The sequence below is a fragment of the Podarcis melisellensis genome (assembly GCF_964234715.1).
Source record: "Podarcis melisellensis genome assembly, chromosome: 2".
Classification (NCBI taxonomy): Eukaryota; Metazoa; Chordata; class Lepidosauria; order Squamata; family Lacertidae; genus Podarcis; species Podarcis melisellensis.
This window is the reverse complement of record NC_138529.1, coordinates 65,253,039-65,266,074: the sequence shown is the minus strand read 5'-3', so window position 1 is coordinate 65,266,074 and position 13,036 is coordinate 65,253,039. Positions and strand designations below refer to the sequence as shown.

Here is a 13,036-nt window from a genome sequence, read left to right as displayed (position 1 = left end):
CACAAAATGCAGAGAGATGAACTAATCTCTGCATAACATAAAACATCTCTGTGTGCTTTCTATTAATTAGAATATTGCTTTAAAATGTACTTAAAGTGATAGTAACTTCCTTTGTTTTTCTAAGGACATCAGAACTATCCCCACTATTGTGCCAATTGTTTGATCAACATCATAGGAGAAAAAAGCCATCTCAAGCACACCTAGATTTGCTATATACTGGAATTCACTTCACGCTTTTTAGTATCACTCATAAATATCTCTCCCTATATCAACCTGTCTGTGCTGAAGATCATAGGGATGGAGCACTCTTGGTGGGTCTGATCCCAGCTGAGGTGTGCCACTAGGGGCATGAGGTATGGCCTTCTCTGTGGTGCCACCAAATCTCTGGAATGATCCCTGCCCCAGAAGTGCATCTGGCTCCATCACTGATGTTCTTTTCCAGCAGCTGAAGACACATCTGTTTGCCCAGACCTTTGGAAACAGCTAGTCACGTGTCATTTCTATGACTGGTATTCAACTAAGGAGGCTTCCACACATACTATTTACAGTGGAATAGTTGCTGTTTGGTCCAACCTTCTTAAGAATGAATTTGTAACCAATGGTCTGCACCTTTGCTCCCATGTCACTATTATCAGGGAGTGAGTGCAGGGTTTTCCTTTCTGCACTAATGGCAGGCTCTGCCTGAATTTAGAAAAAGTCAGTGGCGGCAGTCAGACCCCAAAGGACGTTTGTGTTCCTTTGGCCAGGAAATGTCAAAGTCATGAGCATGTGCATAGGGACAGCCCTTTTTCAGTGGTGTGAATGGGGTTGCTTTTGGAGGCACGGCTATAATGCAGCCATAGCCGTTTTCCCTGGACTTGCAGCAGCTTCAAGAGATTTCTCATCCTGCAGCAACGCAAGCCTTGAGTTGATTGAAGGAAGAATCATCACACAGGAATGTCACATATTGTGACACAACGTATACTGCCTGCTAAAACCGCAAGACATTGCAGATAGTATCATTTTATTTTATTTTATTTTTTTAAAGTGCTGAACAGCATGGTAAAATATGGATATAAGAATAAAAACAGATTTAATTTGTCTGAGGCATAAGAGCAATGGGAATGTTCAAAGTGCCGTAGTGGCACATGGGACTCCGCTGGGGGAGTTTTCTTCAAGGCAAGAATGCTAATGCACACCATATCGTTGTTATTTGTTCAACGTTCTTCCCCTCCGCCCCTTGGGGTGAGGGAGGGGACTGGAGGGGAAAGCCTGTGGTCATATCGGCTAGGCTGCATGTTTGCTCAGAAATGACTTCTCTCCCTTCTGGCTGCGCTGCAGATTGTCTTTCAGGTTAAACAAATTTAACAGACAGGATTCCAGCTCGCTTTTCTGTTTGGCTTTTGCTTTGCAAATGGAAGGACAAATGCCCCAGCGGTTCATATCCTGCCCAAGGAAGGGTGCGAGTAAATTCAGCATCTGTGTTGACATTTCAGCTTCTCAGAGGTTAAAAAAAAGATAAAGGAGAATGGTAGGGAAGGTGACAATCTAATTGTTTGGCTTTACACAAAGGTAATACTGTAAGCAGAGTTATGAACCCAAGAGAGTCTTGACGTATATCCCTTTTAAAAATGTCATGTGGTTTTTAGCTCCCCTTACAATTTACTCTAAGCACATGGCTAATAGGTGCAGACCCTCCAAGTGTCCCTATTTTCCAGGGACAGTCCCAGATTGACAAAAGCTGTCTCAGTTTCTTATTTGATCCCAGGATGTTCCACTTTTCCTTAGGATGTCCCTATTTTCATCCAAGAAATGTTGGAGGGTGTGATAATTGTATCGCTTTTGCTATGCAAAGAATGTAAAAGGGGGAGCCCAGCTGCATCATTCTATACAGGCCTATCTAGTCTGGCATCCTGTTACTCACAGTGGCCCACCACTTGTCTAAAAGAACAGAAATTATAATTTGAATTAGTGGTATGGTACAGATCCTGCCTGGAGTAACTGGCAAATGTTTTGAACCAAGTTCACAGCAGCAAAATGAGGAAAAGAATACTCAGCAGCATTTCAAACATATCTTTTAAAATGTTATGGAAGATCTGAAGAAATGCAACGGAGTTTGCTACCACATGGTGTACTGACGGTCCCTTGCTTGGATGGATTTAAAAGGAGATTAGAAAATTTCATGCGGCATAAGACTATCAGTCAGTGGTGGTCATAGCTGCTATTGTGTTGGCCAAATAATGAAGCGAATTAGGTGATTCAGGAGTCTTTCTCCCCTCCCATGTCAAAGTGGTACGTCAATAAAAACCCTGAGTTATCAGGGCCCCACACAAAGCCTTGTATCTCCCAGTTGTTCTCTTTTGGTTCTGCCGCTTATAATTCTATGTTTTCCTATAGCCGTCAGCTTTGCGAGAAGTGAGGCTGTCTAAAAATGTAAGAGCACTGAAAAGCACAGGGAGCGGGCCTGTGATAACATACAGCAGCACGGGATTTATTTATTTATTTAAAGTTTTTAAAAACTTCAATGATTTTTTTAAAAAAAACACCTTACATTGCTGTTATTTGACTGAAAGCAAGGAACTCCCCTGCCCAGAGCTTTTCAGAACTCCACAGGCATCGTTCTAGACAGTGTTGGGGCTATTGAAGGCACAAAATAGCACCGGAACAGGTGGTATGAAGCTGCAGTGTTTGAAAAATTTTGCAAGGAAGAATACACACCAAGCGGCCACCTCTTATTTATTTTAAGACAAGAAAGTAAACGAAATTAAGATTATGCTCATGGTGTTATGGGCACAGCTGAAGATAGGGCTTTTGCTCCATAGCAAGTCTAGACCACAGGTAATCAATATGGCGCCTCTGCATGTTGTTAGACTACAGTTCCCACCAGCCCCACCCAGCATAAATGGTCAGGGATGATGGGAAATGTAGTCTAAAAGCAACAAGAGCCCCCTCACATTGGTGACCCCTGGCCTTGACCAATCCTATACATGTCTACTCAGAAGTAAGTCCCATTTAATTCACTTGGGCTATGTGGGTATAAGTATGTGGGTACAAGATTGCTTCAACTAATCATTATAGTTATATAGGTGGTGGTTGGCATCACACAGTGCAAAGCACTTTATTGTGAATCAGTTACTATTCATGTGTGTGAATTTTTGTTCCACATTGCACTTGAGGAAGTTTAAAAATGAGCCTTTCTCCCTCTTAGGACTATGTTTAATAGCAGAAATATAAAGTTAAATTTTATGTCTTTGGTCCCATAGGCATAGAAAATGAAATTTTAAAAGTCTCTTTAGCATAACCCTGCTATGCTGGGACCCAGACTGCCAAGTGGCTTACATCTTGCTTTCTAAATAGAGAATTATTTCCAATTTATCCAGATGCTGATGGTCTAAATAGAGCTACTGCTTCCTTTCAAGTACCCCAGCCACTGGGTAGAGAAATATATGTTTGTGTGTGTGTATATATATTCTTCCAATTCCAATTGCTGGCTACAGTTCCAAGACTACTCTGCTAATGTGCATATAAATAAAAACTGGGGGAAATGCTTTATAGCAATAAGTACAGAGGACATTTCTGCCATCCTGCATGAAGACAGCTTGATACATTACCGATAATATCCATAGTGCATTTAAATAGACAGTCTGGAGGTTCAAGGCTGAACATTTCTGATACCAGAAACAGAAATTTTAGTGAGGGGTTTGGTTTGGGAGGTTTTGTGATTGCTTCAGGAAAAGCATGGCAATAATCCATGACCATTAGTATAATATAGAACATGCCAACCAAACACAAGACTTCTCCAATCTAGTAAGTCAGCTGCCTGTGGGCGGGACTGTTCCATGTCCTTCTGAAGCCAAAGTATTTTGCAATTATCAGTATTGTCCACATTGATCACACACACACTTTTCCACCACTGAGCTTAGAGCTGTATATGGGTCTCCCCACTCTTTATCCTCAGGACAAATTAGTTATCCTAGCTCAAAGGCAGCCAGTGACCTTAGTGGTTGACTGAAGATTTGGCCATAGATCTTTCCCGCTGAAGTCCAATACTCCAACCACTACAGCCACATTGCCTCTCAACTGTATCCACACTGAACTGCAAGAATATATACAATTTTATCTATGAACCAACTCCCTTCTAGTTTTCATTGTAATCCCATTTACAATGCATGAGAACGAAATTCATTCAGATCTTGCATTGTTGGCCTGCAGGGTACGTTCATATAGAAATTAAGCTTCCAAGCATTTTTCCCCCTGCCAAAAATTCCCAGGAGTCTTCCTTAACAGCTATTAAAAATGCTACTAAAAGAAGAGTGCACATTTAATAGTCCTAGGGAGCCTAGTCATCATAGCACTTCATGCCTGCAATGTACAAAGTCGGAGGGTGAAGCTACTGAGGCCCTGGTTTGCCAAAATGAGCAAATGCCTTATTTCATAGGAGACCTTTCAGGAATCCCATGCGCTCCTTGACTCAGCAGCAGCAGCAGCATTTTCCTGTATGCACAAAAATTATCCTTTAAATGTAATGCCAATTTAACTTTACGAATTGCATTTTTTCTATGCAACTTTTCCTCCTTATTTTTTCAAGTGTTATTAGCAAAAGATATTTTATTCTTCAGTGAGATACACTCCAGTCTCTCAATCACAGATACAAACTGACTATATTCTTGCTATAGCCATTTTCCCAAGAGACTATTGTAGGCATGGTTTCATGGGAAATTTATTTAAAAAAATGGGGGGGGTCAATTAATCCATCCATTGATCTATCCACTCACCCATCCATTGTATCATCAAGCACACTGTCAATTAATCGCCTGACCCATTGGCTTATCCATTCCTCATGTTGTCCATATATATTATACAGCAGTGCTGATTTTCCTGTTGGGATCCATCTGTTCTTCACTGTGGATCCATAAGCCTTCTCATAAACTACCAAAGTCAGTCACAACAATTCTGTTGATTTCAGCTGGACGCATCACAGAATTTGCTGATGACACATTTTTACAGACATTTTAATGCCTGGTGAAGAGCCTACTGGATCAGGCCAGTGGCCTATCACAGAAGCCCACGGGAAGCCCACAAGGTGCAAGAGCACCTTCCCCCATTGTTTCCATCAACTGGTATTCAGAAACATACTGCCTCCAACTGTGGAGGTTGAAATACCCACCAGGGTTGGTCAGGAGTGGTCTGGCCCATTTCACTGCCTGAGGTGCCACCCCCCACCCCCCGAACTCTCATCAGAAGCCAGCACCACCACTTCTCTTCACTTCTCTAGCATTGGCAGTGGTGGGTGGGGCACCCATAGGAGTGCTGCCCCATGGGAGGATGCTGGCCCTGGGGTTAGGAGCCATTGGTAGCCTTACCTTCAATTAATTTGCCTAACCCACTTGTCAAGTCATTCAGGTTAGACAAATATTATTTAGGGCAGGAACATGGAAAACACATGGAAAACCATAGGCAAGCTTTCTCTAACAATAGCTTGCACACCAAACTCAGCTGGTGAACGGTACTCCCAGTGGCGAATCTTGGGGTCTCAAATCTAAGCAGTGCCAAAATCCAGTGGCTCTCACACTCCATAGTAAGTCAAAGTTGCAGCCCCAAGGCTCCACGCCCAGTACGACTGAACTGGTTGCGCTCTCCTGAATCCACCTCTGTTACTCCATGCCAATGATGCCATTTAAGCCTCTAGCTACAACGCTGGATCAATAAGCACTCAGTCTGTGAATCTGGTCCTTTAGGGTAGCCTTCCCCAACTCCCCAGAAGTTTGGCCATCCTGCTCAATGGCCATGCTGGCGGAGGCCGATGGGAATTGTAGTCCAAAACATCTGGAGGGCAATAAGCTAGGAAATACTCCTTAGGGGGAATATAAAGGAAAAACATGGTTGATTGTCACTGCATATTGATGACACCCAATTCCAAATCTCATTCATCAGTTTCAGGGAGACATTAAAACATGATGTGATTGTGCCTGAATTAAGCAGAGACTCGCCCAAATATGCTCACTCATAATATTAATGATGCTCTGAGTCCATTAAATTTGAAACATTATCATTACTCCTCTAAATTTTGAGATGTTATCACTACTAGCAGAGAGATATGGGCTGTATACAGTATAGTTCCCTTTTATACTATTGCTAAATGCAAAGGCAACAAGGTGTATGATCAGCAGCAACATGGAACAAGCATAACTTGTGGCAGAGATCCCACTTCTCCCCTTCTACATTCATTGAACTTGTAGATGGGATGCCCTGGTTTGCTGAAAGGGTGTTCTTCCATTAACTGTATGATGGCTCTGGAGTAAATGTGTATTCATTTGCTGGTGTCATTATGATAGATTGTTGTGGATTTAATTTGTTCTGATTACATTCTGGCTTTGGTATTTGTGCTGGATTTTAATGATCACTGGCTGCGTTTCTGATTTATTTATTTTCCAATGGAAAGTCGGGATGTAAATGTTTTGATACATAAATAACTGTGTAACAAGGAAACTAGTAATTATTAAATGATTGGCACGTGCGCACATACACACAAGGTATTGGTTCTAAATCCAAGCCTTCAAACTTTCTACACTGCTTAAACTTAAAGAAAACGATTTCTGTGAAAGAAATGAGTATTTAATGGACTTAGTGAAACTTTTTAAAAATGAACAGAACAGTTTGTGAGTCTGATCAACTGCAGTGTTTTTCCCCTTTTATTTTTTTTTATTTAAAAAATCCAAATTTGGTTATGCTGGCAGTTATATTCACAAGTGACAATTACTTTGACATTAATTTGATAGCTCAGCAGCCCAAAAGTGGTATGGAATCTACTAGTAGCTGGCAGTTTTCATTGTGCCACCCTGTCTACATGGTAACTGTCATCTTCCGTTCAGTATAGTAATGCTATCAGCAGACAGTCTTCTAAAAAAGTTATAATTTATTCCAAATGATTGAAGCCCCCGTCCCCTTCTTTCAAGACATAGCGCCATGAAGCAGTATTGATGACAGGTCGTTTAACACCAGTTCTCGGTGAGATTAAGTAGTTGTCAGACAGATATCATTGGAGACTTACGGATTGCTTTTGGAAATCATTCTGAATTGCTAACTAATGCAGGGACGTGTTCTTAGATGGGTGTTGATTCTTTTGTGTCCCAATTCAGATGCCTGAAACATCCAAGTTGTTTGTGCTCTCCAAAGTTAGCCACAAATGATTTGTACTGGCCACCACAATACAAATATGATTGTCCTGCGTGAGCATAATTTACAAAGGCAGAAGACACCCAAAGCTCCTGGTCTTCCATCTTTTATAGAAAATGTGACCTCTTCCCTATATGTAGCCAGAGGGAATGTAATGAAAGAAGTTTGACTATGATTGACTCATTCAGCTAATATAGTCATAACCAACCCTTTATCATACAAGCCCAGGGTGTGGTACATACAGTGGTACCTTGGTTTTTGAACAGAATGCGTTCCAGGAGTCTGTTCAACTCCTGGAACCGTTCGAAAACCAAAGCGTGGCTTCCGATTGGCTGCTGAAGCATCCTTGCAGCCAATTGGAAGCTGCAGAAGCTGCGCCAGATGTTTGGCTTCTGAAAATCGTTCGAAAACTGGAACACTCACTTCCGCGGTTCGATCGTTTGGGAGCCGATTTGTCCGGGAGCCAAGGTGTTTGGCTTCCAAGGTACAACTGTATAATCAGACAAAATACTGTATATATAGTTCATTGACTATCCTTTGGATTCCACTTGTAGCTGATTCCATATTTAACTACTTTGTGATTGATAAGCCAAAGGAAAGCACATATTGATGTAATTCTTCTGACTGGCTCATGTCAGGGCTGTAGGGAGTCATATCAAATCCAGACCTTGATTGTCTAGTCTCCGAACTACAGTCCCCAAGTTCAGTTGCTGCAGATGGAGTGAAAGTGGAGGCTGAAGGTGCAACAGAAAGTATAGCTTTGTTAACTAGGCAATGGAAGAAGAAGTTCCTGATATTTATATAGCATTCTCACTTGCTGTAGGAGGGTTTTGATTGTTGAAGTCCTTGGCAGACTCATCAGTTGAGCTGAGGCATTGCAATGTATTGTTTCCATTCTGGACCAAGCCCTTGATATGGCAGCCCCTTCACATCATTCCAAGCATGATGGATTAGATCAAGAAGCATCTCCCATTCTTTACAGCCATCCCAGCAAGCTGCCCACACGGAAAGAAATGGAGAACTCCTGCTCCATAGACTCAGTTCCCTGTTGACTTTAATATTGGAGCATGGGCGCCAACTCGATATTTGTTTCAAGGGGTCCCAGCCCCCTCAATGCTGAGGGGGCCAGTTGTGTATTGTGCACACACAACATCACACGCAATACGCATCGCAGCTTCAGGGCTCGGCTCCACCAGAGCTCTTGGCCTCCTCCAGAGGACATGACTTTGCGCACATTCTGCATGTGCTGTCACAAGCCTGCAACACGCCTGTGAAATCACACACACACATGCACAATGCGCCCTGGACCCCCTCAGTCTTGGGGGCAACCTGGCCCCTGTGGAATAATAGCACTGTAGATTTGGAATGCAAGAATCTTTCTCCCAGTGTGGGACTTCAAACCCCCTACCCACCATGCTCTACAGACTGATGAATGCAGAGGTGCCATCCTCCATTGAAAGCAATGGGAAAGCCCTATACAACACTTCCTGTGTATATCAGCCCACCCTCATGCACAAGGCTCAGTGGGTTGAATCCTGGTCTCATTCGCTGGATGTCAGAGGTCAAATATCAACAGTTTGATGCAAGTTTACCTATTGGATGACCAACACTCCCCTCCCCAATTCCATAACTGTAAAAGAGTGATTACAAAGACTTATCTGACAACAGTATTGTGCAGGGAAAATATTGCTGTGAGCTTTCAGTGACAAAACAATTACATCCAGACACTCTTATAAATACTGAGTTGGAGACAAAGGTTTATGAATGGGAAGAGATAATTGTTAATAAAACAGAGAACTGGTTCCGTCATCACAATGTGTTCAGCAGCATTCTGTTTCAGATACAGGACTCCTCTTGTCATCCCTAGGTCAATAAGGGATCAGAAGCTAGTCTCATGGTCTACACCAGCCTTCCAGGCATTTTGGACACCCGCTGCCATCAGCCCCAGGCAGCATGGCCAATGGTCAGAATGATGGAAGCTGAAATCCAATAGCACGTGGAGGGTGCCCATTTGGGAAGGCTGGTCCACACCCATATATGTGGTATACGTTTACAAGAAGCTGCATGACGTCTTTCACACTTGCACATTTCCAGGAGAACTTCTTGCCGTTTCAGAGCCTCTCCTTTGAAAGTCCTCTTCCTCCCTGCCCACCGCTATACCCTGCCCCTCCCTTACACTTTGCGAGACAAAGGCAGCAGCTGCTTCCCAGGCCCTTGACCAGTGGTTCTGCCAGATTAACATATCCATGTATATATATATTTATGCCGGCGAGAAGGAGGGAAAGCGCGACTTTGACTTGGTGCCTAAATTTCCTGCTTCCAAAGCCCAGCTGGATAGCAGGAGTTATAACAGAAAACAGCAGCACAATTAGTTCGGAGTTCTGTAGCTGTCTGCAGCAGACTGCTTGCTCCTATCTCTCTATAGGTGGTCTCCCAGTTCATCAGTTCATAAATAAGTAATTTGAAATGTGTTCCTGGGGGAAATTTCCCTCCTTCTCTCCTGAACAGACTGTACTCATCAGTTTTCCTGTTCTCAAGGTACCCGGTGTTCTCATTTATAATGGCCAGAGGAACTGTGCTGTTCTAATTCCTGCTTCATTACATCTCCTAATGCTTGTTTTCAACAGCTTCACAACTCCACATTTTCTTTATATATTGATAAAAAAAACTCTTTGCATATATTATTTATTGGCACTTTCATGTTAGCTTTACTGCTGATTTAAATGGAATATTTTTACATACCAAGTAAGTCTGTGAAGTTAGGTTTCTGGTCTGAGGGTTAGAGATTTCAATTTCCATGACGGCACCAGTCACTTCGAGAGGAGAACAGAACAACGAGGAAGCAGAATTGTTGTTGCTGGACCATTCCCTTCCACTTTCATCTGGCGCCTTCATCTTGGGCTCTGCTGCCTTCCGGGGATGCTTGCCTGCTGGACAACACTGGCCACAACTGGTAAAGGTACGAAGAAGACAGCAACAAAGGAATATATGGCATGTAGGCAAAAATAGCACATTCCCCTTCCCACCCCTGTAATAAAGATGCTGAAAACAGTGCACTGGGGCTATAGAGACTTTGGCTTGTTTCCTGCCTTTTCAGAAGTGGCTTCAGCAGCTGCTGAAATACCTGCCTCTGGTTATCCAGATCATCTGAGTTGTTTTATTACTCATTGTCTGTGTGGGTTTGCACAATGAAGTCCATGTCTGCTGAGCAGCAGTCAAACAAAGCACCTGGATAGCTCCATTGGTTAGAGTATGGTGCTGATAACACCAAGGTTGCAGGTTCGATCCCCGTATGGGACAGCTGCATATTCCTGCATTGCAGGAGGTTGGACTAGATGATCCTCAGGGTCCCTTCCAACTCTATGATTCTATGAAAGGGGGAGGTTGAGCACCCTCGCTAAGCCACCACTGCTGGGTAATAATCAGGTTGGGGATGGGATCCCAGTTTGGGCCTTGCAGGCACCACATCTGTGGTCTCTAGCCTCTTCCGCAGAATTATCATGATGATCTGGACATGTACAGTGAGCACCCATGGAAAAGCCAAGACTGTGCTTTAATTTTATGTCACCATAGGGCACAGAATTTGTCCAGCAGTGTGGCAATTTCAGTAGCTTTCAGTAGTCCAAGAGTGTTATAAGCAAGGTATCATTTCTTATGAGGTGTAAGTTGTGCTTTTGAATAACCATTTGGAGGGTCCGAAAGTGGCTGTCTAATACGAAACACAAATTCCACAGTCATCAGGAATGCATTGAAGGGCCATAGAAATTTAACCATAGTATGTAAATACTAGAGCTGCAAGCTTTCATCATATTAATCCGTTATTTCCTCCTAATGCTGAGAAGTCGTGTGTGTTTATTGAATTTTCTCTTAGATTTCCTTCAGTATGTCAAAAATTGTACCTATACTGAAGTTTGGGGCATATGTAAACATAATCAGTCAATTTATCAATCAATTTAAAGGCAGGTGATTAACCAGCTAATAATTCCTTAATAGAATCACAGTATAATCCTTTTTGTGCCTACTGAGAAGTAAGTCTCCTTGGGTTTTATGGGATTTAATGTTAAGTAAGAGGGTATAGGATTGCAGCCTCAGAGCCCTAGAGATTTTAAGCCTACAATTCTAAACATACATGCTAGGGAATAAGTCCCATTTAACACAGTCGGACTTACTTCTGAGTAGGTCCATGCTATGATTGTGGTGTTAGTCAAATGCCTTATTCTCTTTAAAGCATTGACTGTACCTTTAATTATAGCAATAATGATGATGAAGATGAGGAACAATAATTTCTCTGCCTCTCTTTTTGTTCATTTGAGCTTACCTTCCATTGGGCTTGGTGGATATGTCAGCAACAGTCCTAATGATGATGTCTGTATTCACCTTAAACTGCATAGTACTAAGTTAGGGGTAGCCAATGTTGTGTGCACCAAATGGTGTGGAGAATAACTCACATCATCCCTGACCATTGGCCATGCTGGCTGGAGCTGATGGAAATTGCAATCCAGCGACATCTGGGGGTGCTATGTTGGTTATCTCAGCACTAAGCAGTAGTTAGTAGTTGCATAGGGAGAACCGCCTTTTAAACAAGTAAAGAGGATGAAAAATCTGTGGCATATGAAAATCTTTTCTAAGTCCCCTGAAAAACTGGGAAATAAACAGTAATAATGATGACTAGCATTTATTATTGTCACTAAACCACCACTAAAAGGCTTAATATGAATATGGGAGTACAGTGGTACCTCGGGTTAAGTACTTAATTCGTTCTGGAGGTCTGTACTTAACCTGAAACTGTTCTTAACCTGAAGCACCACTTTAGCTAATGGGGCCTCCTGCTGCCGCCGCGCCACCGGAACACAATTTCTGTTCTCATCCTGAAGCAAAGTTCTTAACCCGAGGTACTATTTCTGGGTTAGCGAAGTCTGTAACCTGAAGCGTATGTAACCTGAAGTGCATGTAACCCGAGGTCCCACTGTATTTTGCCTTTCCAGACAAATGGAAAAACAAAACACAGTATTCTAACCTCACATGAAATAAAATAAAACAACAAAATGGGGGTGGAATGAATCAAGAAGCAGAAACTGACTCAGTGATAACCATGCCTCTTTAGCAGTACAGGGATCTGTTGCGTTTTTCACAGAGGTAGGGGAGCAAGATGACTTATTTTCGGTTTGCAGCGATTTTCAGTTGAGATTAATTCAATGTGCGCATGCAGGGATACTGTCAGTGAGTGAGAGCATTGCACAATTGGCTCCTAACAAATCTTTTGGACAACCTGATTCTGAACATGCTTAGAATTGGCAAAAAAAAGAGCAGCTCCCCTTTTACACACATAGGCATGTGTGCGTACACACACACACACACACACACACACGGCTCTTCTTTCTTATACCCCCAGCTCATTAGTATGCATCTGCTCCCTCATCTCAGTGCCTGCTGTTACCCCCACAGCACATTCTAGGCAAAGCAGGAGAATGGCTGATGGAAGAAGGAATGCGCAAGGGGTTACTTTGCCCCAGGACCCCTTATCTAAAGTCCTCCTCAAAAGAGGAAATGAGTTGATTTGCATTTTCCTACTGAAGCATGCAGAGTGGTGGAGGAAGGTTTCTTGTTACATTATACCATATTCCTGGGTTTGCCCCCAGGCCCTGCTCGCAGGCGCTCCACAGCTCAGAAAACACCTGTATGGCTCCCATTAAAATACACGCTTCAGACAAATCTTTTCAGAGGCTTTCAAAAGACATAGACTAATATTTTTCCTTGCTTGCATGTATTTTCTTTTTTCCGGGTGCCGAAGGCAGAAATTAACCATTTGATTCCCATGTTCTTTCCTGCCCCTCAGAAAATATTCTTACAAAGACTTCGGCTATAGGCTGAGCCAAAGCAG

General features: G+C 42.7%; 1 protein-coding gene across 2 annotated transcripts in view; it reads right to left on the bottom strand.

Annotated features, from left to right (window-relative positions):
* Positions 1-13,036, bottom strand: part of LOC309364238 (uncharacterized protein) — a 139,805-nt gene that overhangs the window by 57,177 nt on the left and 69,592 nt on the right. For both annotated transcript variants that reach the window (XR_014165771.1, XM_081901162.1), the window contains one exon: positions 9,898-10,105. Coding sequence is in view for 1 of the 2 variants with exons in the window: in XM_081901162.1 (XP_081757288.1) it covers positions 9,898-10,105 (208 nt within the window). In the remaining variant the exon portion in view is untranslated. The remainder of the gene's footprint in view (positions 1-9,897; positions 10,106-13,036) is intronic.